Source organism: Hylobates moloch, unplaced genomic scaffold (genome assembly GCF_009828535.3).
Source record: "Hylobates moloch isolate HMO894 unplaced genomic scaffold, HMol_V3 SCAFFOLD_6, whole genome shotgun sequence".
Lineage (NCBI taxonomy): Eukaryota > Metazoa > Chordata > Mammalia > Primates > Hylobatidae > Hylobates > Hylobates moloch.
This window is the reverse complement of record NW_026652281.1, coordinates 63,732,563-63,757,573: the sequence shown is the minus strand read 5'-3', so window position 1 is coordinate 63,757,573 and position 25,011 is coordinate 63,732,563. Positions and strand designations below refer to the sequence as shown.

The 25,011-nt window shown below is 36.9% G+C and overlaps 1 protein-coding gene across 2 annotated transcripts in view; it reads right to left on the bottom strand.

The window, feature by feature from the left end:
• The window catches only part of EDIL3 (EGF like repeats and discoidin domains 3), a 437,362-nt gene that overhangs the window by 300,590 nt on the left and 111,761 nt on the right, over positions 1-25,011 (bottom strand). For both annotated transcript variants that reach the window (XM_032156906.2, XM_032156907.2), the window contains exon 2: positions 15,869-15,997. In XM_032156906.2, the coding sequence (XP_032012797.1) occupies positions 15,869-15,997 (129 nt within the window). The remainder of the gene's footprint in view (positions 1-15,868; positions 15,998-25,011) is intronic.

Here is a 25,011-nt window from a genome sequence, read left to right as displayed (position 1 = left end):
TATGCCTACCCAGATGTTAAGTGCTCTAAATGTGTGTGTATGTTTGTGTGTTGGAGGGAGCAGGGGCATTACTAAAATTAGAGTAAACTATTATTTTAAATTTGTGAACTCAATCATTAAAGAAGGATATGGAGTTGCCTCTGGAAGTATCCACAGAAGTACTGAGAGAGAGGTTTGGGTTAATTTGGTTATTGTTTTATTATTTGTTTATCTGTTGTCCTTGGCCAATAGCCCAATTGGGATGTGACTTTGCACTTAAAGGTTGCTATTACTAACTTCTTCCCTGTGAAAAGTATAACAAAGATGATTAGTTTCCCCTGGCCAAATATTTCAGACAGCATATGATGTGGTCAACTCTGCAATCTCAGAACTGCAGAGTATTTGGGTCACTGTGAGGCACAGCATTGGATTTGCATAGAAAATGATTGAATAATCAAAATGTTTCCATTCGATCAGCATTTTACACGCATTTTGATTCCTGTGCAAAATTTGGAGAATGGCATCTATTGAAGTATTTCTAATATATAACACATAAAACATAATCTCGTACACACGTAATTAGCATGTAAACATATATTGAATTTTTATTAGTCTCTCCCATTAAACTAAGAGTTTCATGAGGACAGGGCTGTAGCATTTTTTTGCTCACCATTACATCCGTAGTTTTCAAAACAGTGTCTGGAACATTGGAGGAACTGAATAAATATTTGTTGAAAAAAAAGATAAACAAATATTTAATACAGTCATTTGTATTAAATAAAGCTCAGCTGCTTCATTTTGTAATATTATTAAATTCATCAAAGAAAGCCTTATGTCTCTGTATATGTTTCATCATATAAATATATACATAATTATATATAGTTTCTATAGCTATATGTCATTATATAAATCAGATTTTCCTTCTTGGGGTAGGAAGGAAACAATATAACTATTATAAAGACAATGGTTGCTCTAAAGACCATTAGATTATCTCATGAAAAATTAAATCTGTGATTTTTAAACTAACTCAGAAAACATGAAACTATGATTTATTAATTAAGTAGATTCATTTAAATAGAACCACAAAATGTACTTTTAATGTTTAGTAGTGATATAGTTTACATGGGTTTTAAAATGTATTTATACAGTGAATCATTTTAACAGCGATTACCGGTGCATTTGTGATTCTCTCATTTTAGAAAGAGAAAAATAACAAAAAAGAATGCAAGTTTTGGGTTCAATTTTTGCCACTGAGTAAAAAAACTAAAACTAAACTGAACAAAAACACATATTTTATAAAAGTAAGCCAGAGTATTGGGAAGCTGGAAAGTAACCTACATTCATATCCCAGCTGTTATTAAACAGTCTTTGAGAACATAATTAGGACATATTCTCTTACTTAAAGGAAGTAGTAAATATCTTTAAGTTAGGTGATTTGATATCACAAGGGGACTTACAATTCAATATTTTGGTGTATCTCTTCAATTGTCCTTAAATATCCTTTGTTTATTAAATGTGCCCTTCCTCCCTATCCAAACCCATACCATCCTTGTTGACTGAATTCAAGCTTCACCACCTTCAACTCCTTAGTATTTATTTCAGTCTCCAGATATTCCCTTTTACCACCACCACCTTTTAATCTATAACCTAAAGCCACTTCTAAACAGAATGGTACATAATATTTTCCAGCCTTGTTTCCCAAGCTGGACATTATTCTTCCTTGGAGGGCAAATGTTTTAATTTTGCACAGTGTATATAATTGGTCCTGAGTAAATATTTTTGGAAAGCTGTCCAATTTTAAATTGAGAAAATGAAGTCCATAAGTAAATTTAATGACTGTTTTTACCCTTTTTTTTTAGCTTTATAAAATGAGGATTGAAAATTAAACCTAAGAAAATTCATGGGCAAATAAAAAGAAGACACTTGTAAGGGATAAAGCAGATCAAAAGTTAATATAAATGATTTCTCAGATTTATCCATTTTCAATAAAATTAATAAATTAATAATCTTTTTGAAAATTTAACATAGGAAAGGGGAATCATTAATTCTACAATGAGAATGCTGTTTAATGCCACTAGAGAAGCCATGAAGCCGAGGTTACGAGCTCACTAGATATGAATTTCAGATGGTCACAGCATCACGTTATTTTGTTTCACAGCACCTGACAGCAGGAAGCTGATACTCTCAGGCTCCTTTATGTTCTATGGATTTCTGCTGTATTTATGTGTGGGAGACTACTCACTTCAACCTCAATTCATTTCCATAAGTCTGGACAAATGAGCTAATCTAAAAAGCAAATCTGTTAAAACCAAAAGAACAGAAAACTAAAAAGTAATAAATTGATCAGCAATACTGGCACAAATCTCAGTGACAGTATCCACTTAAGAAAACCACAGAATCATTGCACATAAAATGTTAATGCTGGACAAGACTTAATGATTGAGAGTGTTGGCAAAAGACATCCATTGGTACAATGGGTTAAGGTTTGCATTAGAAAATAGAAGTATATTTATTAAATCACCTAAATTACCAACTAAAAACTCACCACAAGCAGAATTTTGAAGTAAATGGATATGGCATAATTTGTTTAACTAAGTCTTTAGTGAATAATACTTGGATGAATTCCAGGATTTCTGTCTTATAAATGAGGTTTCAATGAATAATCAGATTTCATTTGAATCATGGTAGAAACAAAGAAAATAAATTATCTAATACTTTTATTAAAGTCCATAATCCTGAACACAATGTAAAATATTTGCTTTTTGTAAGAAAGATTTTTAAAAGATCCTCTTTGATGCCATCCTCTTTGATGCCATCAGCCTATTTTTTTTTAAAAAGGACTATGCTTCTTAAATATATTGGATGATATTATATTTCTGCCATTTTCCTATGAATGTTACTCTATTGCTCTAATAAAGTTACCATTAACAGAGATACAGTAAAACTTCCAATGTCTGATGTCCAATAGCACAAAACACAGAGACAAACAAATGACTGATCCATGTGCCTGGCAGATGCAGCCTTAGACCAATTACTGGTTTCCCTGCCCATCATCCCACCCCAGTAGAGATGATTGGGCTGAATACTGAATATTCTGTGTCTTCTGAGATATAAGTAATATAAAATTTCAATGCTTTTAAAAAATAAGTAGTGAAGAATTTAAAGATAGAAAATTACTTCATGGTAGAATCTTGGTAAACAGTGTGTGTGTGTGTGTGTGTGTGTGTGTGTGTGTATGTCACAATCAAGTATTTCATATGGTTACAGTTATTTCAAACATGACTTTTTACCATTTTAATATCTGTGAGGTCTTTTAGTAAAATGTCATTGCCTTTTCATTGCTTATATTCCAAAATAATTCAGGAATTTTACGATGGCTTTGAAATGATATGTTCCCAAAATATAGATCCACACATTTGGCTTAATTAAAATATATTTTGAAATTCAAAAGATGAAGGGGGGAAAAAAAAAACAGTGGGCAGGTCTAACTTGAAGAAAGATGAGATATTTCTGTGAAATCCGTACGTGTCATTTTGGTCAGGGGGAATTATCTTTTTCATGTAGTTTTAACTCATCTCAAGGACACTAACTGTAAGAGATAAAGCACAATTTCCTCTTGATTACGTAGAGCTCATCTAATGTGCTACTGCCTTATGTAACAGTGAGTTAATGACTGCTTTAGAGGATTTTTTTTTCTTCCTGTTACAATAGGAGCTAAAATTAAATGTTTTCTTTTCAGAATCATTGGGACCTTCTTTAAAGGAAAATAGTGTATCCACATTCAGGTGTTAATCATAGAACACTGAAAATGTAATTTTCCTATCTGCAAAACTTGTCTCCCTAGGCTAAATTTCTCCTTAATTGGAATGTCTTTAAAGAACTCAATTGATAAAAAAGTAGACAGGTCTAACTTTAAGGCAATGAAATTGCATAAAGGTGCAGGGCTATTCAGGGTGGGCCCACACCACATTTTTCTTATCTTTTAGAATATTTTCAAGTTTTGAATGCAAACTATTAATTTCTACCCTTCTAACAGGTCCAATCTGCGTACCAAAAAATCTATATCTTTCAAAACTTCTAGAGGCAGGGAACTCAAAATCTCATCAAGGAACATGTCATATTTCTCTGCCAGAGCTCGCCTCTAGAAAGCAATGGACTAATGAGGCCCATTCTTTGACATGCTGGTCATTCAAATATTTAAAAGCTATTGTAATTCTTTTCTTAACTGAGATAAATATCCCTGCTTAATTTTACATATTATGGTATATACACCCTAGTCATCATTTTTGTTGACCTACTCTTGATAAACTCAAATTTGATAATGTATTTTACAATATAGTAACAAGAATGGAAACAGTACTCCAGATGCGATCTAACTAGCACAAAATACAATGGTGTTATTACCTGTCTTGTTTAGGCTGCTTTATAACAACCAGTAATCCAACACTGTGAAGAATTAATTTCCTTTCCTTCCCTCCTTCAGCTACATCTTTTTTTTTTTTTTAATTATACTTTAAGTTCTAGGGTACATGTGCACAACGTGCAGGTTTGTTACATATGTATACATGTGCCAGCACATGTATGTTTATTGCAGCACTATTCACAATAGCAAAGACTTGGAACCTTCTGCTACATCTTATGGACCAATTCCTAGAGTACTGGGAACTGGTAATCTTATCTTCTTCCTACCTAAAGGCAAGATTAGTCAGAGGAGGTCATGCTTGGGTTTGAGTCAAGGGAGAATATAACTGGCATGCAAACAATGTCAAAGGTATCTTTGCAACGGGAAAGAATTGAAAAACTTTGAAACAAAGAAAAGCCTTAAAGATAATACTTTCAATCTTTCACTTCCTCTCTAGCAAAGAATCTAGTTTGCATATATTTCACATGTAGTTGATTAAAGTCCACAGACAGGAAAACCAAACATTTGTTCTAATGGAAACAATTGCCTTAGTGTCCAAAACTAGTGTCCATCCAGCAGAATATAAATATTTTGTAGCTTCTCATGAAATTTTCCATGTCAACTGACATTTCTAGTTGTAGATGTTTCTCCTGGAAACCAGCTTTAAAACTTTACAGCTGTTTCTTCCAATAACTAATTTCTGGTTAGAAATTCTAGATTAAAAATTAGCATCAATTTCAGTCAATGAGCCACATTCAGCCCTTTCCAAATCAACTACCTATTAGACCAAGTCCTGTCGAAAATAAAATAATTAATAAATCAAAAAATAAATTTATCTTGGAGGCAGAATAAAAATGTAATAGAAAAATGTACAATTTAAACAACGTAATCCTCAAAAGAAAAGCCTGAGGTAGTACTGAAATGTTGTTCATGTAAGAGCTTTGTGTTCTTTTGTTTTTATGATTACACACTTCAATAATACATTATCAAGGGAAGTTATAGAGTCATATTTCTGGGATAATTTTGGAAATAACATTGAAGACTATATTTTGGTTCAAGGAGATGAATAGAGGCTCTATATCAATGGTCTCCAACTTCCACGGGGCATGAACCTGTATGGGTCCGTGGCCTGTTAGAAACTCGGCTGCACAACAGGAAATGAGCTTGAGCCCCGCCTCCTGTCAGATCAGCAGCAGCATTAGATTCTCATAGGAGCAGGAACCCTATTGTGAGCATGCGCATGTGGGTTATCTAGGGTGTGGCCTCCTTAATCTAATGCCTGATGATCTGAGGTGGAACAGTTTCATCCTGAAACTACTCCCCAACCACTAGTCCATGGAAAAAACTGTCTTCCACAAAACTGGTTCCTGGTGCCAAAAAGGTTGGGGACCACAGCTCTATGGAATAGAGATCCACATTACCTCCTGGTCTTGCTCCCAATCCTCCCCGTAAACACCTTATAAACTGAGCAACCACCAATGCTAATTCTTCTAGAAAGTTTCCCCATGTCTTCTATTTTTGTGCTTTTTTATCATTCTATATTTGCTTAAAATGTTCCAATATCATAATGTCTACAGACTAAATAAATTTCCATCTCAGCTCATCTCAAAAGCCACCACAACCATAAAATCTGATTCCTAGGACAGGAAGTGATCTTTCCCCACTTGATACCCATAGTACTTTGTTCCCCTCTTATGATAATTATTTTCTGCATTGTATAATGATTACTGATATGCCTGTCTTAACCTTTCTCAAATTTAAGTATTTCAAAGGCAGAGCCTTTATCATCAGGTCATAGAGAAAGGGTAGATCACAAGCTCTCTATGAAGGCTCAATACACATTTGTTAAATGGAAGATCCTAATGTTCTTTTTTCCCTGTGATTCTATCTTTATGCAAAACCACAAAAAGCTTATTGTTGATCTATCATATCCAAGAAACTAATATTAATGTGCTGTCATAAATTCCAACTTGGTATTTATTATACCTTTACAGGATTCCCATTTTGCAATCTTATAAAGAAAAAAATCAATTTATAACTTATTTGCTCTAAGCAGAAGGAAAGCTAGATTCCTAAAGGACTGATTCCTAATTATGCAAGCATTACTTACACTACTCATAAATTTCATATAATAAAAAATAGGGTTCTCTTTTTCCCATATGAAATGAAGTGATTTGTCAAATTATATGTTGAAGGAAAGAAACTTTTTGAAAAATTAAAAGCTGACAACTAAATTGCCCCCAGTTTGTGTATGCATGCACAAACAAGAAAAAAAAAACCTGACATAAAAATAATAAGTCAGCACTTATGGACAGTTCAATAATTTTATTAATGACTAAAATGGTGAAAGAATAGTCAGAGGCTTGGATGTTTGATTTCTGCATGTAGCTTTAAAATATTACATAAGGTTTAATTATTTATATCACTTAATTAGTTAACTCCTGGGTGGCACTTATGAGCCAGACACTGTTTTAAGATCCTTACATATATTGAATCATTTAATTTACACAAAAGCAGCCCGGCGCAGTGGCTCACGCCTGTAATCCTAGCACTTTGACAGGCCGAGGAGGGCGGATCACGAGATCAGGAGATCGAGACCATCCTAACTAAAACAGTGAAACCCTGTTTCTACTAAAGTACAAAAAAAAAAAAAAAATGGTGGCGGGCACCTGTAATCCCAGCTACTCAAGAGACTGAGGCAGGAGAATGGCGTGAACCTGGGAGGTGGAGCTTGCAGTGAGCTGAGATCACGCCACTGCACTCCAGCCTGCGCGGCAGAGCGAGACTCCGTCTCAATTTACACAAAAGCCCTTTGAAGTTGGTACTATTACCCCAATTTTACAGATGAGGAAAGTAAGGTGGAGAGAGATTAAGTAACTTGCTCAAAGTCACAGACTTAGCAAACAGAAGTACCAAGATTTCAACTCAGCCCGGCTAGCTTCTTAACCACACCCCCATGATGCTGTCATTTAAAGAATGTGTTCCTTCAGATATTTACACACTACGGAATTCCAGTAGAGCATGCTCAGCATGTAACAAACACTGGAATTAGAAGTATTATTTTTGGCTGGGTGCTGTGGCTCATGCCTGTAATCTCAACATTTGGGGAGGCTGACGTGGGTGGATTGCTTGAGCCCAGAAGTTCAAGATCAGCCTGGGCAACGTGGCAAAACCCTGTCTCTACACAAAGTACAAAAATTAACCAGGCTTGGTGGAATGTACCTGTAGTCCCAGCTACTTGGGAGGCTGAGGTGGGAGGATTACTTGAGCCCCGGACATTGAGGCTGCAGTGAGCCATGATTGCATTATTGCACTCTAGCATAGGCGACAGAGACCTCATCTCAAAAAAAAAAAAAAAAAAAAAGAAATATTATTATTATTATTTCTTCGAGTTTAAAAGTATCCCTCTCCATATGTGTAACAGGCACAGCTTAATTTGAACACAAGCACTGCAGTGTGCAAAAAGCATGGAACAAAACTGTAGGTTTAACACCTGTTCTTCCACTAAGCAGGAATCAATGACCTTGGTCTAATCATTACATTTATCACAGAATCCCCTTCCCGTTTAACACTGACATTGATATTAGCTCCCTTGTTTATTTCCAGGTTATTTTACGTGTGTGTGTGTGTGTGTGTGTGTAAATGAATGGTGCACTCTGAAAATACAGGCAAAATTAAAGGGAAAAGGGTGAGGAAAACAGTCTGTCTTTGCCATTACAGTGACTGATAAACTGCATACAAAGACTATCTGCCCACACACTTCAGTGTTTATCACCTGATGTCCTAATAACCAGCAGGGCTCATTGAGAAGTGAGCTTTACTACAGTAGCTGTGGGACAGGAAAGCATTGTGGAAAGTAATACAGCTGGACCTCTGTATTTAAGAAGTAATGAAATCTAACCTTGGAAGCCAGAGGCTGTTCTGTGATGCTCTCCAATTTATCTATTGCCTGAAGAGCCAAAGTCATTGGTTAAAAGATAGCTAAGTTGACACAAACAGCATGTGTCTTGTTCTTGAAAATGTTTGTAGCTCCTTGGGTAGATGAGTAACAATAATGAGTTCTGTGTCCAATGGCTCCCTGTGATTTGGATGAAGCACTTCTGGTTTGATTTCACAATGAAACCTTAGCAGATAAAGACGTTGTGGGGTTATATGAACACATTGTATTAAAAAGGTGTTAATTCTTATTTGAAATTTGCTGTATTTTCCAAGGATTAGTACTTAAGAAAACAAATATCTTTACTGGGTTCTATCTCTGGCTGAGAGACTGAAATTTTGCCCTCCCTATTTTTCTTTCTAGGCCTTGATTAAAATAAAAAGAAGATAACAATAAATATTGATTGTTGTCTATTTTAAATCATAGCTTGGTTAATTTTATACTCTCAAAGGCCAAAATTAAATATAATCTGGAAATGATTCAGCCCAATTCTACTCTCATTATATGACTCATTTAAAAATTGTTACCCAGGTTGGAGCCAAGATGGCCGAATAGGAACAGCTACGGTCTATAGCTCCCAGCCTGAGCAACACTGAAGAAGTGTGATTTCTGCATTTCTGTTTGAGGTACTGGTTTCATCTCACTAGGGAGTGCCAAACAGTCGCTGCAGGACAGTCGGTGAAGCGCACTGTGCGCGAGCCGAAGCAGGGCCAGGCATTGCCTCACTCGGGAAGCGCAAGGGGTCAGGGAGTTCCCTTTCCTAGTCAAAGAAAGGGGTAACAGACAGCACCTGGAAGATCGGGTCAGTCCCACCCCAATACTGCGCTTTTCCAACGGGCCTGGAAAACGGCACACTAGGAGATTGTGTCCCGCACCTGGCTCGGAGGGTCCTATGCCCACGGAGTATCGCTGATTGCTAGCACAGCAGTCTGAGATCAAGCTGCAAGGCCGCAGCCTGGCTGGGGGAGGGGCGCCCGCCATTGCCCAGGCTTGCTTAGGTAAACAAAGCAGCCAGGAAGCTCGAACTGAGTGGAGACCACCACAGCTCAAGGAGGCCTGCCTGCCTCTGTAGGCTCCACCTCTGGGGGCAGGGCACAGACAAATAAAAAGTCAGCAGGAACCTCCACAGACTTAAATGTCCCTGTCTGACTGACAGCTTTGAAGAGAGCAGTGGTTCTTCCAGCACGCAGCTGGAGATCTGAGAAAGGACAGACTGCCTCCTAAAGTGGGTCCCTCACCCCTGAGCAGCCTAACTGGGAAGCACACCCCCAGTAGGGACAGACTGACACCTCACTCGGCCAGGTACTCCTCTGAGACAAAACTTCCAGAGGAACTATCAGACAGCTGAATTTGTGGTCTCACGAAAATCCGCTGTTCTGCAGCCACCGCTGCTGACACCCAGCCAAACAGGGTCTGGAGTGGACCTCTAGTAAACTCCAACAGACCTGCAGCTGAGGGTCCTGTCTGGTAGAAGGAAAACTAACAAACAGAAAGGACATCCACACCAAAAACCCATCATCAAAGACCAAAAGTAGATAAAACCACAAAGATGAGGAAAAAACAGAGCAGAAAAACTGGAAATTCTAAAAAGCAGAGCACCTCTCCTCCTCCAAAGGAACGCAGTTCCTCACCAGCAACGGAACAAAGCTGGATGGAGGATGACTTTGACGAGTTGAGAGAAGAAGGCTTCAGACGATCAAACTACTCTGAGCTACGGGAGGAAATTCAAAACAATAGCAAGGAAGTTAAAAACTTTGAAAAAAAATTAGAAGAATGGATAACTAGAATAACCAGTGGAGAGAAGGGCTTAAAGGAGCTGATGGAGCTGAAAGCCAAGTTTCAAGAACTACAAGAAGATTGCAGAAGCCTCAGTAGCAGATGCGATCAACTGGAAGAAAGGGTATCGCTGATGGAAGATGAAATGAATGAAATGAAGCGAGAAGGGAAGTTTAGAGGAAAAAGAATAAAAAGAAATGAACAAAGCCTCCAAGAAATTTGGGACTATGTGAAAAGACCAAACCTATGTCTGATTGGTATACCTGAAAATGACGGGGAGAATGGAACCAAGTTGGAAAACACTCTGCAAGATATTATCCAGGAGAACTTCCCCAATCTAGCAAGGCAGGCCAGCATTCAGATTCAGGAAATACAGAGAACGCCACAAAGATACTCCTCGAGAAGGGCAACTCCAAGACACATAATTGTCAGATTCACCAAAGTTGAAATGAAGGAAAAAATGTTAAGGGCAGCCAGAGAGAAAGGTCGGGTTACCCACAAAGGGAAGCCCATCAGACTAACAGCTGATCTCTCAGCAGAAACTCTACAAGCCAGAAGAGAGTGGGGGCCGATATTCAACATTCTTAAAGAAAAGAATTTTCAACCCAGAATTTGCTATCCCGCCAAACTAAGCTTCATAAGTGAAGGAGAAATAAAATACTTTATAGACAAGCAAACGCTGAGTGATTTTGTCACCACCAGGCCTGCCCTAAAAGAGCTCCTGAAGGAAGCACTAAACATGGAAAGGAACAACCGGTACCAGCCACTGCAAAAACATGCCAAATTGTAAAGACCATCGAGGCTAGGAAGAAACAATAGCAACTAACGAGCAAAATAACCAACTAACATCATAATGACAGGATCAGATTCACACATAACAATATTAACGTTAAATGTAAATGGGCTAAATGCTCCAATCAAAAGACACAGACTGGCAAACTGGATAAGGAGTCAGGACCCATCAGTGTGCTGTATTCAGGAAACCCATCTCACGTGCAGAGACACACATAGACTCAAAATAAAGGGATGGAGGAAGATCTATCAAGCAACTGGAAAACAAAAAAAGGCAGGGGTTGCAATCCTAGTCTCTGATAAAATAGACTTTAAACCAACAAAGATCAAAAGAGACAAAGAAGGCCATTACATAATGCTAAAGGGATCAATTCAACAAGAAGAGCTAACTATACTAAATATATATGCACCCAACACAGGAGCACCCAGATTCATAAAGCAAGTCCTGAGTGACCTACAAAGGGACTTAAACTCCCACACAATAATAATGGGAGATTTTAACACCCCACTGTCAACATTAGACAGATCAACCAGACAGAAAGTTAACAAGGATATCCAGGAATTGAACTCAGCTCTACATAAAGTGGACCTAATAGACATCTACAGAACTCTCCACCCCAAGTCAACAGAATATACATTTTTTTCAGCACCACACCACACCTATTCCAAAATTGACCACATAGTTGGAAGTAAAGCTCTCCTCAGCAAATGTAAAAGAACAGAAATTATAACAAACTGTCTCTCAGACCACAGTGCAATCAAACTAGAACTCAGGATTAAGAAACTCACTCAAAACCGCTCAACTACATGGAAACTGAACAACCTGCTCCTGAATGACTATTGGGTACATAATGAAATGAAGGCAGAAATAAAGATGTTCTTTGAAACCAACGAGAACAAAGACACAACATACCAGAATCTCTGGGACACATTCAAAGCAGTGTGTAGAGGGAAATTTATAGCACTAAATGCCCACAAGAGAAAACACAAAAGATCCAAAATTGACACGCTAACATCACAATTAAAAGAACTAGAAAAGCAAGAGCAAACACATTCAAAAGCTAGCAGAAGGCTAGAAATAACTAAAATCAGAGCAGAACTGAAGGAAATAGAGACACAAAAAACCCTTCAAAAAATTAATGAATCCAGGAGCTGGTTTTTTGAGAAGATCACCAAAATTGATAGACCGCTAGCAAGACTAACAAAGAAGAAAAGAGAGAAGAATCAAACAGATGCAATAAAAAATGAAAAAGGGGATATCACCACCGATCCCACAGAAATACAATCTACCATCAGAGAATACTACAAACACCTCTATGCAAATAAACTAGAAAATCTAGAAGAAATGGATAAATTCCTCGACAAATACACCCTCCCAAGACTAAATCAGGAAGAAGTCGAATCTCTGAATAGACCAATAACAGGTTCTGAAATTGTGGCAATAATCAATAGCTTACCAACCAAAAAGAGTCCAGGACCTGACGGATTCACAGCTGAATTCTACCAGAGGTACAAGGAGGAACTGGTACCATTCCTTCTGAAACTATTCCAATCGATAGAAAAAGAGGGAATCCTCCCTAACACATTTTATGAAGCCAGCATCATCCTGATACCAAAGCCAGGCAGAGACACAACCAAAAAAGAGAATTTCAGACCAATATCCTGGATGAACATTGATGCAAAAATCCTCAATAAAATACTGGCAAACCGAATCCAGCAGCACATCAAAAAGCTTATCCACCATAATCAAGTGGGCTTCATCCCTGGGATGCAAGGCTGGTTCAACATAAGCAAATCAATAAATGTAATCCAGCATATAAACAGAGCCAAAGACAAAAACCACATGATTATCTCAATAGATGCAGAAAAGGCCTTTGACAAAATTCAACAACCCTTTACGCTAAAAACTCTCAATAAATTAGGTATTGATGGGACGTATCTCAAAATAATAAGAGCTATCTACGACAAACCCACAGCCAATATCATACTGAATGGGCAAAAACTGGAAGCATTCCCTCTGAAAACTGGCACAAGACAGGGATGCCCTCTCTCACCGCTCCTATTCAACATAGTGCTGGAAGTTCTGGCCAGAGCAATCAGGCAGGAGAAGGAAATAAAGGGTATTCAATTAGGAAAAGAGGAAGTCAAATTGTCCCTGTTTGCAGATGACATGATTGTATATCTAGAAAACCCCATTGTCTCAGCCCAAAATCTCCTTAAGCTGATTAGCAACTTCAGCAAAGTCTCAGGATACAAAATCAATGTACAAAAATCACAAGCATTCTTGTACACCAATCACAGACAAACAGAGAGCCAAATCATGAGTGAACTCCCATTCACAATTGCTTCAAAGAGAATAAAATACCTAGGAATCCAACTTACAAGCGATGTGAAGGACCTCTTCAAGGAGAACTACAAACCACTGCTCAATGAAATCAAAGAGGATACAAACAAATGGAAGAACATTCCATGCTCATGGGTTGGAAGAATCAATATCGTGAAAATGGCCATACTGCCCAAAGTAATTTATAGATTCAATGCCATCCCCATCAAGCTACCAATGACTTTCTTCACAGAATTGGAAAAAACTACTTTAAAGTTCATATGGAACCAAAAAAGAGCCCGCATTGCCAAGTCAATCCTAAGCCAAAAGAACAAAGCTGGAGGCATCACGCTACCTGACTTTTCCAAGTATTTTAATGTTAGAACACCAGTACATGAAAATAGAATTGGTGTAACTAATATCCTATACTAAATGATCAAATACAAACTAAATACATTTCTTCCAAAAACTCCTAAATACAGCCCAGAGAAGAATAGGGTTGTATGAAATATATAATTAAAAAATATAGCTTAAAATAATACAGTATAACTATCCAATTTCTGAATATCAGAGATGTATACTAATATATAATAATGAATCTGAGTAGAATTTAATTCTATAAGTGTTTAATTTCCCAAAGTCACACTGAACTAGGTGGGATATGGCAGCGTGCTTAGTTTTTAAAGTGTTGCTGCCCATAGTATCAGTCTTCAGACAAAATGGTGAATGTTGAATTAATATTTAAAAGTATAGCCCAAAAGTATACAGGCATTTACTTTAAAATTCGGCTGGCCGGGCACGGTGGCTCACGCCTGTAATCCCAACACTTTGGGAGGCCGAGGTGGGTGGATCACGAGGTCAGGAAATCGAGACCATCCTGGCTAACATGGTGAAACCCCGCCTGTACTAAAAATACAAAAAGAAATTAGCTGGGCGTGGCAGCAGGCGCCTGTAGTCCCAGCTTCTCCGGAGGCTGAGGCAGGAGAATGGTGTGAACCCGGGGGGCGGAGCTTGCAGTGAGCTGAGATCCTGCCAGTGCACCCCAGCCTGGGCGACACAGTGAGACTCCGTCTCAAAAAAAAAAAAAAAAAAAAATTCTGCCATGATTTCTTAATCATTTACCTACATTTGTTTCTCTGATTCCAGATTTGGATCTTTCAAATAGTGCCAAAAATATTATATACTATTATACAACTCGAAGGCACTGCCAATTTGGGGTTGTTGGGCTTACAATACAACACTAAAATTTTATTCTATTCATACATTTCTACTAGGGGTATTTATGACTCTAATTTTCTTCAGATATACGGACTTTCCTGAGGATATGATTCTCACATTAAACTCTGAAACTCAAATGTACATATTTGAAGCCTGGGTCAAAGTGGTTACAACAGTTTTATTTCAATGGCACTGTGTCAAACCTCCTAAAATATCAGTGAGTTAATAAAAGTATTAAAAGAGAATTATCTTTAAAGATGAATTAAATGAACAAAGTGCCTTTCAGCAATAATATAACTAACTTCTTTGGATAACATATATTCATAATGTAATATAAAAAATAAGGAAAATTCATTAAAAAAATAAAGCACACTACAATCCAGTAGCTAATGGTCAAAGATGGTAAATTAATGGTTTTATTTAATTATTCTTTCTTTCATTCAACCAGTAGTTACTGGATTTTTACTATGCATAAGGTAATTAAGTTACGTGCACTGGGTACAATGATGGGCAATTCAAACTGATCCCTGGACGCTATTACTTTTCTTTTTCAAAACTTTTTTCCCAAAGCCACTGAAGTGTTCTCTTTCTCTAAGGTTTATGCAGGTTGATAAAACATGTTTGGTTTCCTGTAATGAACAGATATATTCCATCTTGTACTCTTCGTGGTACTAATGCGAAAAATATAAATTTTTTTCAAACTTACCTGTGGTATTAACTTTGAAAATTATTTCTCTCTTTAGTCAGAGAGAAAATCTCTGCCCAAGTTTACATGGTGTTAAATTATTTTAAAGTACAGCTATTTCCTTAATGGGGACCTATTTGGACATTACAGAAGTTACTCTAAATCCATAAGTATACATATTTCACAGATTTTTAAAAAAACTATTTGAATGTAACCAATGACACATTAATTTTTGCAGAGCAAATTTTTTAGAAAACTTTGAAGAGCAGTGCATCTGGAATATCCTCTTCTTTATATGCTTAGAAATATAAAATATATTTATCACCTAAGAAAACTAATGATTAAAACAGCTACAAAATGCTGATGGATATTTGAAGTCCCTAAAAACATCCTGTTTTATTTACAGTGATAATTTAACTTGAATAAATTGACTTTGGAGTTATGTATTTTATTTGAGAATAAAATGTTAAATTTATATTAATATTAGAAATATAATAAATGTTATATGTATGTATTATTTGTAATGTCTTTAAATTTAGTGTTAATTACTAAAAATATTTTAAAACTTAAAGAAAACAATTAATATAATTTCAATATAAACTGGAAATGATAAAACTGAGAATCCTACACAAAAGTAAACTAATTAGCAACATACAGCAATTTTACAACTAATCTCCATAATGCACCACAGCCAAACTGCCAGTTATTCATGGAAACAAAAAGATAACTACTGAAATGCTTAAATTTTGCACTTACCAACCTCCACAACACTAGAACAGTTGGGGTCTGTGAAGCCATCTGGACACTCACAGGAAAAGGAATCATCAGCCAATCCTGGCAAACAGATACCTCCATTTTCACATGGATTGGGATCACAAATATCACCTAAGGCATAAAAAAAACGAAATTGAAATTTTTTTTTTTTTTTTGTCTTGGGCATTGAAACAACTAGTTTACTTTGCTATGGATGTTCCCTTGGCAAAGTCAAAAATCAGGGTAATATTAAGATTCACACATAAGATTTGCAAGACTCATTTCAAACCATGTACTCAAAAAAAAAAAAAACTATGTAACATGGCAAAAATTAAACTACATAATTCAGACACTGCCTCTGAAAGCTATTGGTTCAGTTTGGAGTTCCTTCATAATATGTAAAGAGAATGTTGTCTAATTGGTTAATAAATATTAACCTAAATGTCTGTAATAGACTGGTGTCATTAATTACTCTAATAAATACCTTCTTTATATCCACACAGTTTACTCTTTAATTCTTTAAAGGACAGGAGTTTATTTCTGGATCCCTAGAATCTGGGCTTGTCCATGTGACTTGCTTTGGCCAGTAGGTCGTTAACAGACTTGAAGACAACAGAGATTTGAAAAGCACTTGAAGACATCTACTTCCTCTCTTCGAGTGCTGTGATCGCCATGTGAATGAATTCAGGCTAGCTTGCTTGAGATGGGTGAAAGAAATGTTGAAGGATAAGAAAGAAACTTCTACAGAGAAATAACTTATGACAGAACAGAAACCCCACAATACGTGGCCTTGGTTGTGGCAATGGGTGGCAGACAGTATCTGGAAAAGCAGTCATGGCCATGAAAAGCTAGAAAAATGGCTACCCATTTTATGTAGCGAGTAACAATTGATAAAGCTGTCATCTGAGGTAACTGGGGAGGCAGAACATGTATGTGATGAACTTTTCATATGAGTAAAGAGATTTCCGGGAAGACTGTTAAAGCATCAGCTGGCTCTTACTGCCTGCATATGATAAGGTGCTACAATAAAGAGATGAGCTAAATAAAGAACCAGTCCGTTTGAAAGTAAAGGGAAGTAGTATACAAGGACCAGGACTTGTGTTAGAAAACATAATTGTTTCTAAACTCCCACCTCTCAAAGTGGGAAATTATCGAATGCCAGAAAGACATGGCCCCACATAAATATCAAATCATGGATGTGGCTACAAACCTCCGTGTGAAAACATTTCAAATAATTCAGGTGGAGCCTGAAAGATCTTCTCAGCTAAGTAAAAGGGCTTCTGGAGACCTTAAGGATTGTCCCTGAGAAGGCTGACATATCCAAAGTAGCACTGATTAAGTCTGGAGTAAAAAGCAGGCTTCAGACAGAATCATGGGTGTGGCTTTATTGCACAGAGGATTTGAATCAGATGCACAAAAACCCATACAGTTTTAAAGGGAGCTTTGTAGGTGAAACTGCCACCTCCTGGACTCAATGAGTATGGGATTTTTCAAAATAAAAAGCATCTAGGCACCAACTTCCTACTAGTTTGTATTTCTTTTATTTTAATTTTATTATTATTATACTTAAATTTTAGGGTACATGTGCACAATGTGCAGGTTTGTTACATATGTATACATATGCCATGTTGGTGTGCTGCACCCATTAACTTTGTATTTCTTAGTTATGTTATTCTCTGTAAGGTTTTTCACATGACAATTATTTAAACTCTTTTCCAGATGAAGCACTTTAAAAATATTTGAAAAATGAAAATTCAGGTTATGATTTCTGTCAAATATAAACCAAGTCATTAGCCACACTAAGATGATAGATTAAAACAGTATATAAGCGCTGGAGCAGATCTTAGAAAAGAGAGTCATAAAATGAATGAATTAATGTTTGGGGAATACCAAAGAATTTAGCGTGGCTGGACCATGGAATATTTAATCTGGAATGGCTAAGAAAGTATAAATATGTTAGAGCCGGGAGGATTAAAAAGTGACATTGTAATTTTTAAGATAAGGAATCAGTGAGAGAGTGTTTAACATTTTTAACATGTATTTTAAAGTTTGGACATGGTCAGATCTAAATTAAGAAGACAATCCTGGCAGTATTTTGAATGGGGTGGTTGATGACTGATAAAGATACTTCAGTAGACTTGCTATCATTTATATACCTATCATCTATCTTTCTATCTATCTATCTATCTTTCTATCTATCTATCTATCTATCTATCTATCTATCTATCTATTGGCTATCGCTCCATTTATCCATCCACACATATAGCTAGCTAGCTATCCTTCCATTTGTCTGTCAATTTGTCTATCTGTCCTTCTATTCCTTGAGTACCTATTGCATGGTAGGCAGGCACTGAGGTAAGTGCTATATATACCAAACTAAATAACAGACTATGGAGCTTAGTGGGAGAGATAAAAATCCAGTAACAATTACAATTATACTACACGGTAGTAACACCTGCAATTGGTATACATGATCCAAACTGTGGGACCAGTGGAGACTTTTAAGGAGATTCAGTGCTATCAGGTGATGAAGAGGAGAGAGCATATGCTTAATATTCCAGGCAAAGGGAATAATACACTTAAAGGAAAAAGATCATGTCTCATTCCAGGAACTTCAGGTAGGCCACTGTAGCTAGAATAAAAATATGTATTGGAAATAGAAAATGATGAGGTCCAAAAGGTAGGAAGGCCATATGAGTCAAGGTCTTGTATGCTGCGCCAAAAATTTTGGAGTTTATCTTTAAGCACTGGAAAATTATAAAAGAACTTGAAATATGGGAAAGTATATCACCACATTTGTGCTTTGGAAGAATCACTAAGGCAGCAATGTGTTGAATCAGATGGAGGAGGTTGGGCTGAGGGAAAAAGGAAAATGCATTTATCGTTTGAAGTAGTCTCAAAAAAAATGATGAAGATTCTCTTGACCCTTCATAGAGGTGGCTACAGACAGGGAAATCAAAGGAGGCATCATTTAATATCAAATCTAGTTAATAAATACTAGGAAATGAAACAAGAATAAAAGTTCCCCCAAATCAAGACCCACCCACCTATGCAATCAGTGGAAGGACACAGTCTCATATTTACACATTTACCTAAAAATAAGAACCCTTCTTTCAGAGTCCACTCTGTCCTATAACCAAGTTCTTGCATCAGATAGTAACTGAGGTAGGCCTACAGTCCTGATATACCCAGGGCCAAAGAAGGTCCCTTTGATTATCCCATCATTATGGAGAGTGCCTTAAGAATCCTTTCTGGTGCCTTAAGAAACCTTTCACGGCCCCTGTGCTGCCCTTTCTAGATGATAATGCTAAATCGAGTCAATTTTCTACCAGGCATGTGGGCCAGTCATATCATGTTTCTGTAGTCAAAATGAGATGGGACTATCTGTTCAAGTCTCATTATATCTTAGAGATGCCAACTGTTGTTTAGCTGACATGTTTTTCTCTCTTCTCTTTGTAATTTCTGTTCTTCTTTTTTGCTTATGGGAACACATTTCTAATACATTTAAAATTTTCATCTTATTTCCATCATTAGCGTATTACCTTTTGAAAGGGAGAAAAGAGGTAATAGATTTGAGAAACATGTACAAGGTAGAATCAAGATGACATTTTGACCAAATTGATCCAGGGGTTGAGGAACAGCAAGAAATTTGGGTTGATTTCCAGAGATCTTGCCTGGATGATTGAGTAGCCATCCTTTATAAGGAAATATAATGGATTTAGTTTTAAAGAGATTATTGTATTTGAAAAGTCTGTGGAAGATCTAAAATGAAAATGTCCGATGAAGCTATTATATAAGTAGATGTAGAATTAAAGAGCCTCTGCTTAAACATTGGTTGTTAAGTATGAAAGTTAATATTATATTTCACTGAGTCTATTAAGGGAGGGCAGGGGAAGGGAGTGGAGGGGATGAGAGCAAAGAGGAATGAAGAGAGGAGAGGTCCTTAGGCATACCAACAAATAAGTGAGGAAAAGACATAAGATTCTTCATAAAAGAAAGAAGTTAAGGCTTGGCCCATTGTAGACTGGTATAAATGTTCAGTTTATTAAACTGGGGTCTACCATGTCAAAGTCTTTCTGAAATTAATAAGGGCCCCACATGCAACTGTGTTGGGTGGACAGTGGCAACAGAAATCAAAGTTTTGATTTTGGACAAAGCAGAGAATAAACAACAAACATAATTAGGGTTACTATAGATTTTGTTTAAAATCTGTTTCTCTATACGTAATCATTAGTAGCATGCTTTAATCAGATGGGTTCTCCAAGAAGGAGATGTTAAGATGAAGTTAAGAGCGTAACAAGTTTATTGAGAAGTAATGTCTGCGAATGACAAAATGAGGATGAAGCAGAAATGAGCAGGAAAAGCTTCAACTTGCGATATAGGTATGACACCAATAAAAATAAATGAAAGACATGAGGGTGGGGATGGTCGGGGCAGGATTGACCAAGGAGAGCCTCAGTCTATAATGCAAATTTGAGAAAGTCTTAGTCAATCACACAGGGAGCTCCAGAGCAAAGATTATTGTTGGAAGGAATTCCCCTAGGTCAGGAATGACAGGCACTAGGGCAATCCAGGTAGAGTGAGGGCCTAAGGCTCAAGTAGGGTCCTGAAAGTTCTGCAGGAGGCTGTCAGCTAACTACATACTTGCAGCTGGACAGCACATTCTTTCTTAAAGAAGGATTAGAGCCGTGCACCTCCACGGGGACCCACAATCCCCTCTCACTCTCAAAACTGTCCTGATTTGAATGAGTTATACGGTTACTTAGGTCAAAACCATCATATCTCAGGCTATTTCCTCTATACAGCCATTATCTCAGTGGTTAGTACAGATGTGGGTTGATACCTTAAGTGAAAACAAACTCTCGGCTACAATTTCACATCTAATTAAAATACACGGTAGGAATTTCTGATCCTCTGTAATGTCAGTTTATCCAAGACAGTAGCACCTCAGGTAAGAAATTCTGACTAAAATGCAATAGGTTCCCAGACTTTAAATCAATAATTGTTTTCTGTTTGTTTCCCAGTGGGTATGTTGGTAGAGTCTTTTTTTTTTTTTTTTTTTTTTGAGACGGAGTCTCACTCTGTGCAGTGGCACGATCTCGGCTCACTGCCAGCTCTGTCTCCCAGGTTCATGCTATTCTCCTGTCTCAGCCTCCAGAGTAGCTGGGACTACAGTCACCCGCCACCATGCCCAGCTAATTTTTTGTATTTTTAGTAGAGACGGGGTTTCACCATGTTAGCCAGGATGGTCTCAATCTCCTGACCTCGCGACCTGCCTGCCTTGGCTTCCCAAAGTGCTGAGATTACAGGCGTGAGCCACCACGCCCGGCCTGGTAAAGTCTTTTAAAACTGCAATGACAACCAGTAGAAAAGGTTAGGCTAAGGAAAGGAAAACAGGGCAATACAAGATTTCACGGTTCTTTATCCTACTGTCAGCAGGCTCCTAAAATATACTTCTGCATATTGTAATGTGTGTAGCATTATCTCTTGATGTTTCTTGGCCAGTTGGCCTCACCTGCTTTAGATTAGGACAGATGTGTTTAATTTGATTCTAACCATGTTTTATGGTTCCATCTGCAGTTTATGGCAGATTCAGGCAAATTAAGCTGATGCCGATTTGCCTTTTGGCAACAGAATAAAGCAATTATTTTTTCCAGGGGCAATAAATCATTGCAGGCTAAATTTAACTTACTGTTTGCTTGCTCTTTCCACCCACTCTCCAGAGTTCTGATCGGACTGCATGACTCTGCATGAAATCAATGTTGGCTTCATTCTTCTCACTGACCTCCTACCTGTTGCCAGTCACCTCATGTTCAAGGTGATTTAGGGACTATCTTATTTTACTTCATTACCCATTTGCAATCCATCACCTTTTAACCTCAACAGCAAAGTGTGTGAGCACCTATAAAATACTATTTGGTATTGCAGAAGACAATGGTTAAACCGAAAAGCCTAAAATAGGTACCTTTACGATTGTGGTTGTGCATTTTCTGTGAGCTTAGTATATAATTATACAACTTCTCATGCCATACAAAGAAGAAAATTCTATGTTGGTACTACTGAGAATCAGGTAGAAAGGATAGCTGATTTTGTTCACTGATAATTAAACTCTTGGATAGTTTATGTGTTCAGGTTTCTTTATATGTTAGTGTTTGTCTCCAGTACACATATCGGAGAATTACTGAATCATTTATCACATATTCATATGCCACAAATAAATAAAGTAGCACTCACTGTAATAAAAGCCATGATAGGAGGGAGAAACAGGCTGAGAAAAACAGCAAATAAAACTGGTTATTTATGACAGACAGTGAAGCAAGGCCTTCACATGAGCTGCAAATTGAAGGATAAACTAGAATCAGTGATGTTAAAGCCTAAGGAAGAGCATTCTAGGCACAGGGAAGAGCAAGTGATCAGCCCTCACGATAGGTAAGACAGAGATGATTCCAGGAACAGAAAGCAAGACAGGGGAAAAACTCTCAATAAATGTTTATTGCCAGCAACACATTTTTAATAGAAACTGATTGATAATTTAAAGCCCAACATTTGATCCTCTGTGTTCCTGGTAATCAAGGGCAATTCTACTAAGCTTATTCTTTATATGCAGTAAACATCTACTGAACATATACTACTGTATTAATATTTACAGGCTAATGTACTTATGAATTTACATGTTGAAATCTTTCTTACATATTAATATATTTATATAGTACTGTTAATGTATTTATGTATTGACAGAGTTATATAAATATCCTAATAATTTATTTAGATGAATGCATGCTTCTCCATTTTCCCTGCTCTTTTCAAAGTGCTGGCAGCCACCTAGAATATGTCTGCACCATCATCCCTGCCCTCTCTCCATTTCTGTAAACAAATTTGTATACAGATATAGAAGTAAAAGCAAAAAAGTAGTAATATATAACCGTAGAATGTTACCTCACCAACACAAGACATTATTTAATTTCTTCAATATTTCAACAAACTAAATGTGAAGGACATTGCAATTCATACTTACATGTGGAAAAGTAAAATGCAGAGACAATTTAAATTCATGTTTTGCATCTGTGACAATGCAGCTTTGTGCATTACAACCTCATCTTCAATCTATTGTTTTCCTGTTGAACTGTACTATCATTTCACTTAAAAACTGAAAGAAAATAAAGGTTTTGCCTTCTATTGTAGAAGTGAGAGTTTTGAACCAATCTATAAACAGAATACCTGACAAAATGAGCCAACTCTAATACACAAGTGAGTAATAATTCTAGCTAAAATTAGATAAAGTTCATGAGAATTTGCATACTCAAATTGGTAAAACTCACAGAAAATGTTAGCACCCTTATGACTTACTACCTGTGAAATTGTGTGGAACTAAATAAATGTCATTTTTAAAAATCAACAATAGCCTCACAATTTACTTTTGTGCCTCTTTAGAGACCATTTGTGTTGAATATTGATATTTCACTTGTTGAACATTCTAATGAGTTTGATGCAGAGGTTTTGATTTAAAGCCTTTTCTCACAATTAAAGCTTATGAGTGTGGCCAATTTAAACTTCAAATAAATTTGTTAAGAAGGTGCAATCTGATTCTTACCTTCATATGTATCTGAAAAGTAAATTCTAGTTATTATTGCAGACCACCTTGCAATTTGGAAGTATAGAGAAGGAAATAAGATACAAATGTCAATAGGAATAATTATATCTTCATTGATAGAATCTGCCATTTTACTGGTAAATCATTAGACATCCTTGCAATAAAAGACCATCCATTTCTCCACCTCAGTGTCCACAGAGTCCAAAAATAACCACAGAAGACAAAAATCAAATAAATGAACAAAGAAACCTCTTAGACTCACTCAAAATCACATTAATGCTAATTTAAAGCAGGACATCTCTTAGATGTTATCCAGTGGTTTGCCTCACTATTTTTAATACATTTTTCTTTTTAGCTAGGTTTTCAAATGCTAAGGGCATATTGGGCTGAAGAAAATAAGGAGAAAATCTGTTCAGCACTGAGACTATTTGAATTTCACAGCTGATGACATAAGGCTTCAATCAAGGTCTACTGGATAAAAAGACAAAAATGTTTTGGGCTCTAACATTTTGAAAAACAAAATCTTTTTGCATATTTTTTAGTTTAAAACACTCTGGAGAGTCCCTTAAAATAAAAGAACCTACAGTTTCTAGAATTGAAAAGGACATTCGAAATTATCTAATCCAGTGGTTCTCAGACTTTACTGCATATTAAAATCACGGGGCCGGGGGAGGCTTTTCAAATATCTTATGCCCAGTCCAGTTAAATCAGAATCTCTGAGGGTGGTTCCCAGCCCTCCACATTTTCTTAAAGCTAATCCAAATATCTCAATTTATTCAAGAAGAAGGAAAAAGGAATAGGAAAAACCAAGGAAGAAAAGGAAGGAGGGAAAGAGGAAGTTTGGAAGTTAGTTTGAATTTTCCTGCCTTTAATTGGGAGAAAGGCAAATGAGGAAGGTATTTATGTGACTAGCTTTCTTTGCTAATTCACCGAGTTAAGAAAAAAATCATTTGCAGGAAGCTACAATCAGCAAATCATAAATAAGGGCACTCACTATGTTAGGGAAAATAGAATAGCTACTATTTAATATTAACATGCATTCCCTACAATCACGCAATCCTTACAAAATAAGTAACGAAAATTTTGTAAATAACCAGGAAATTCAACGATAAACTACAATTCCCAAGGTTTTGTTTGTTTGTTTGTTTGTTTTTTGAGATGAAGTCTCACTCTGTCACCCAAGCTAGAGTGCAGTAGTATGATTTTGGCTCACTGCAACTTCTGCCTCCCAGGTCAGGCAATTCTCATGCCTCAGCCTCCTGACTAGCTGGGATTACAGGCACATGCCTTTACACCCAGCTAATTTTTTGTAGTTTAGTAGATACGGGGTTTCACTGTGTTTTACAGACTGGTCTTGAACTCCTGAGCTCAGACAATTTGCCCACCTCGGCCTCCCAAAGTGCTAGGATTACAGGTGTGAGCCACTGCGCCCCTGGCCCCAAGCATTTTTGACTATATTATTTCTACCTATGAAGAATATCCATCCAATCATTAGTTAATATTTACTGAAGCCCATCTATATGCCACTAAGTCATAATTACTGCACATACTATAG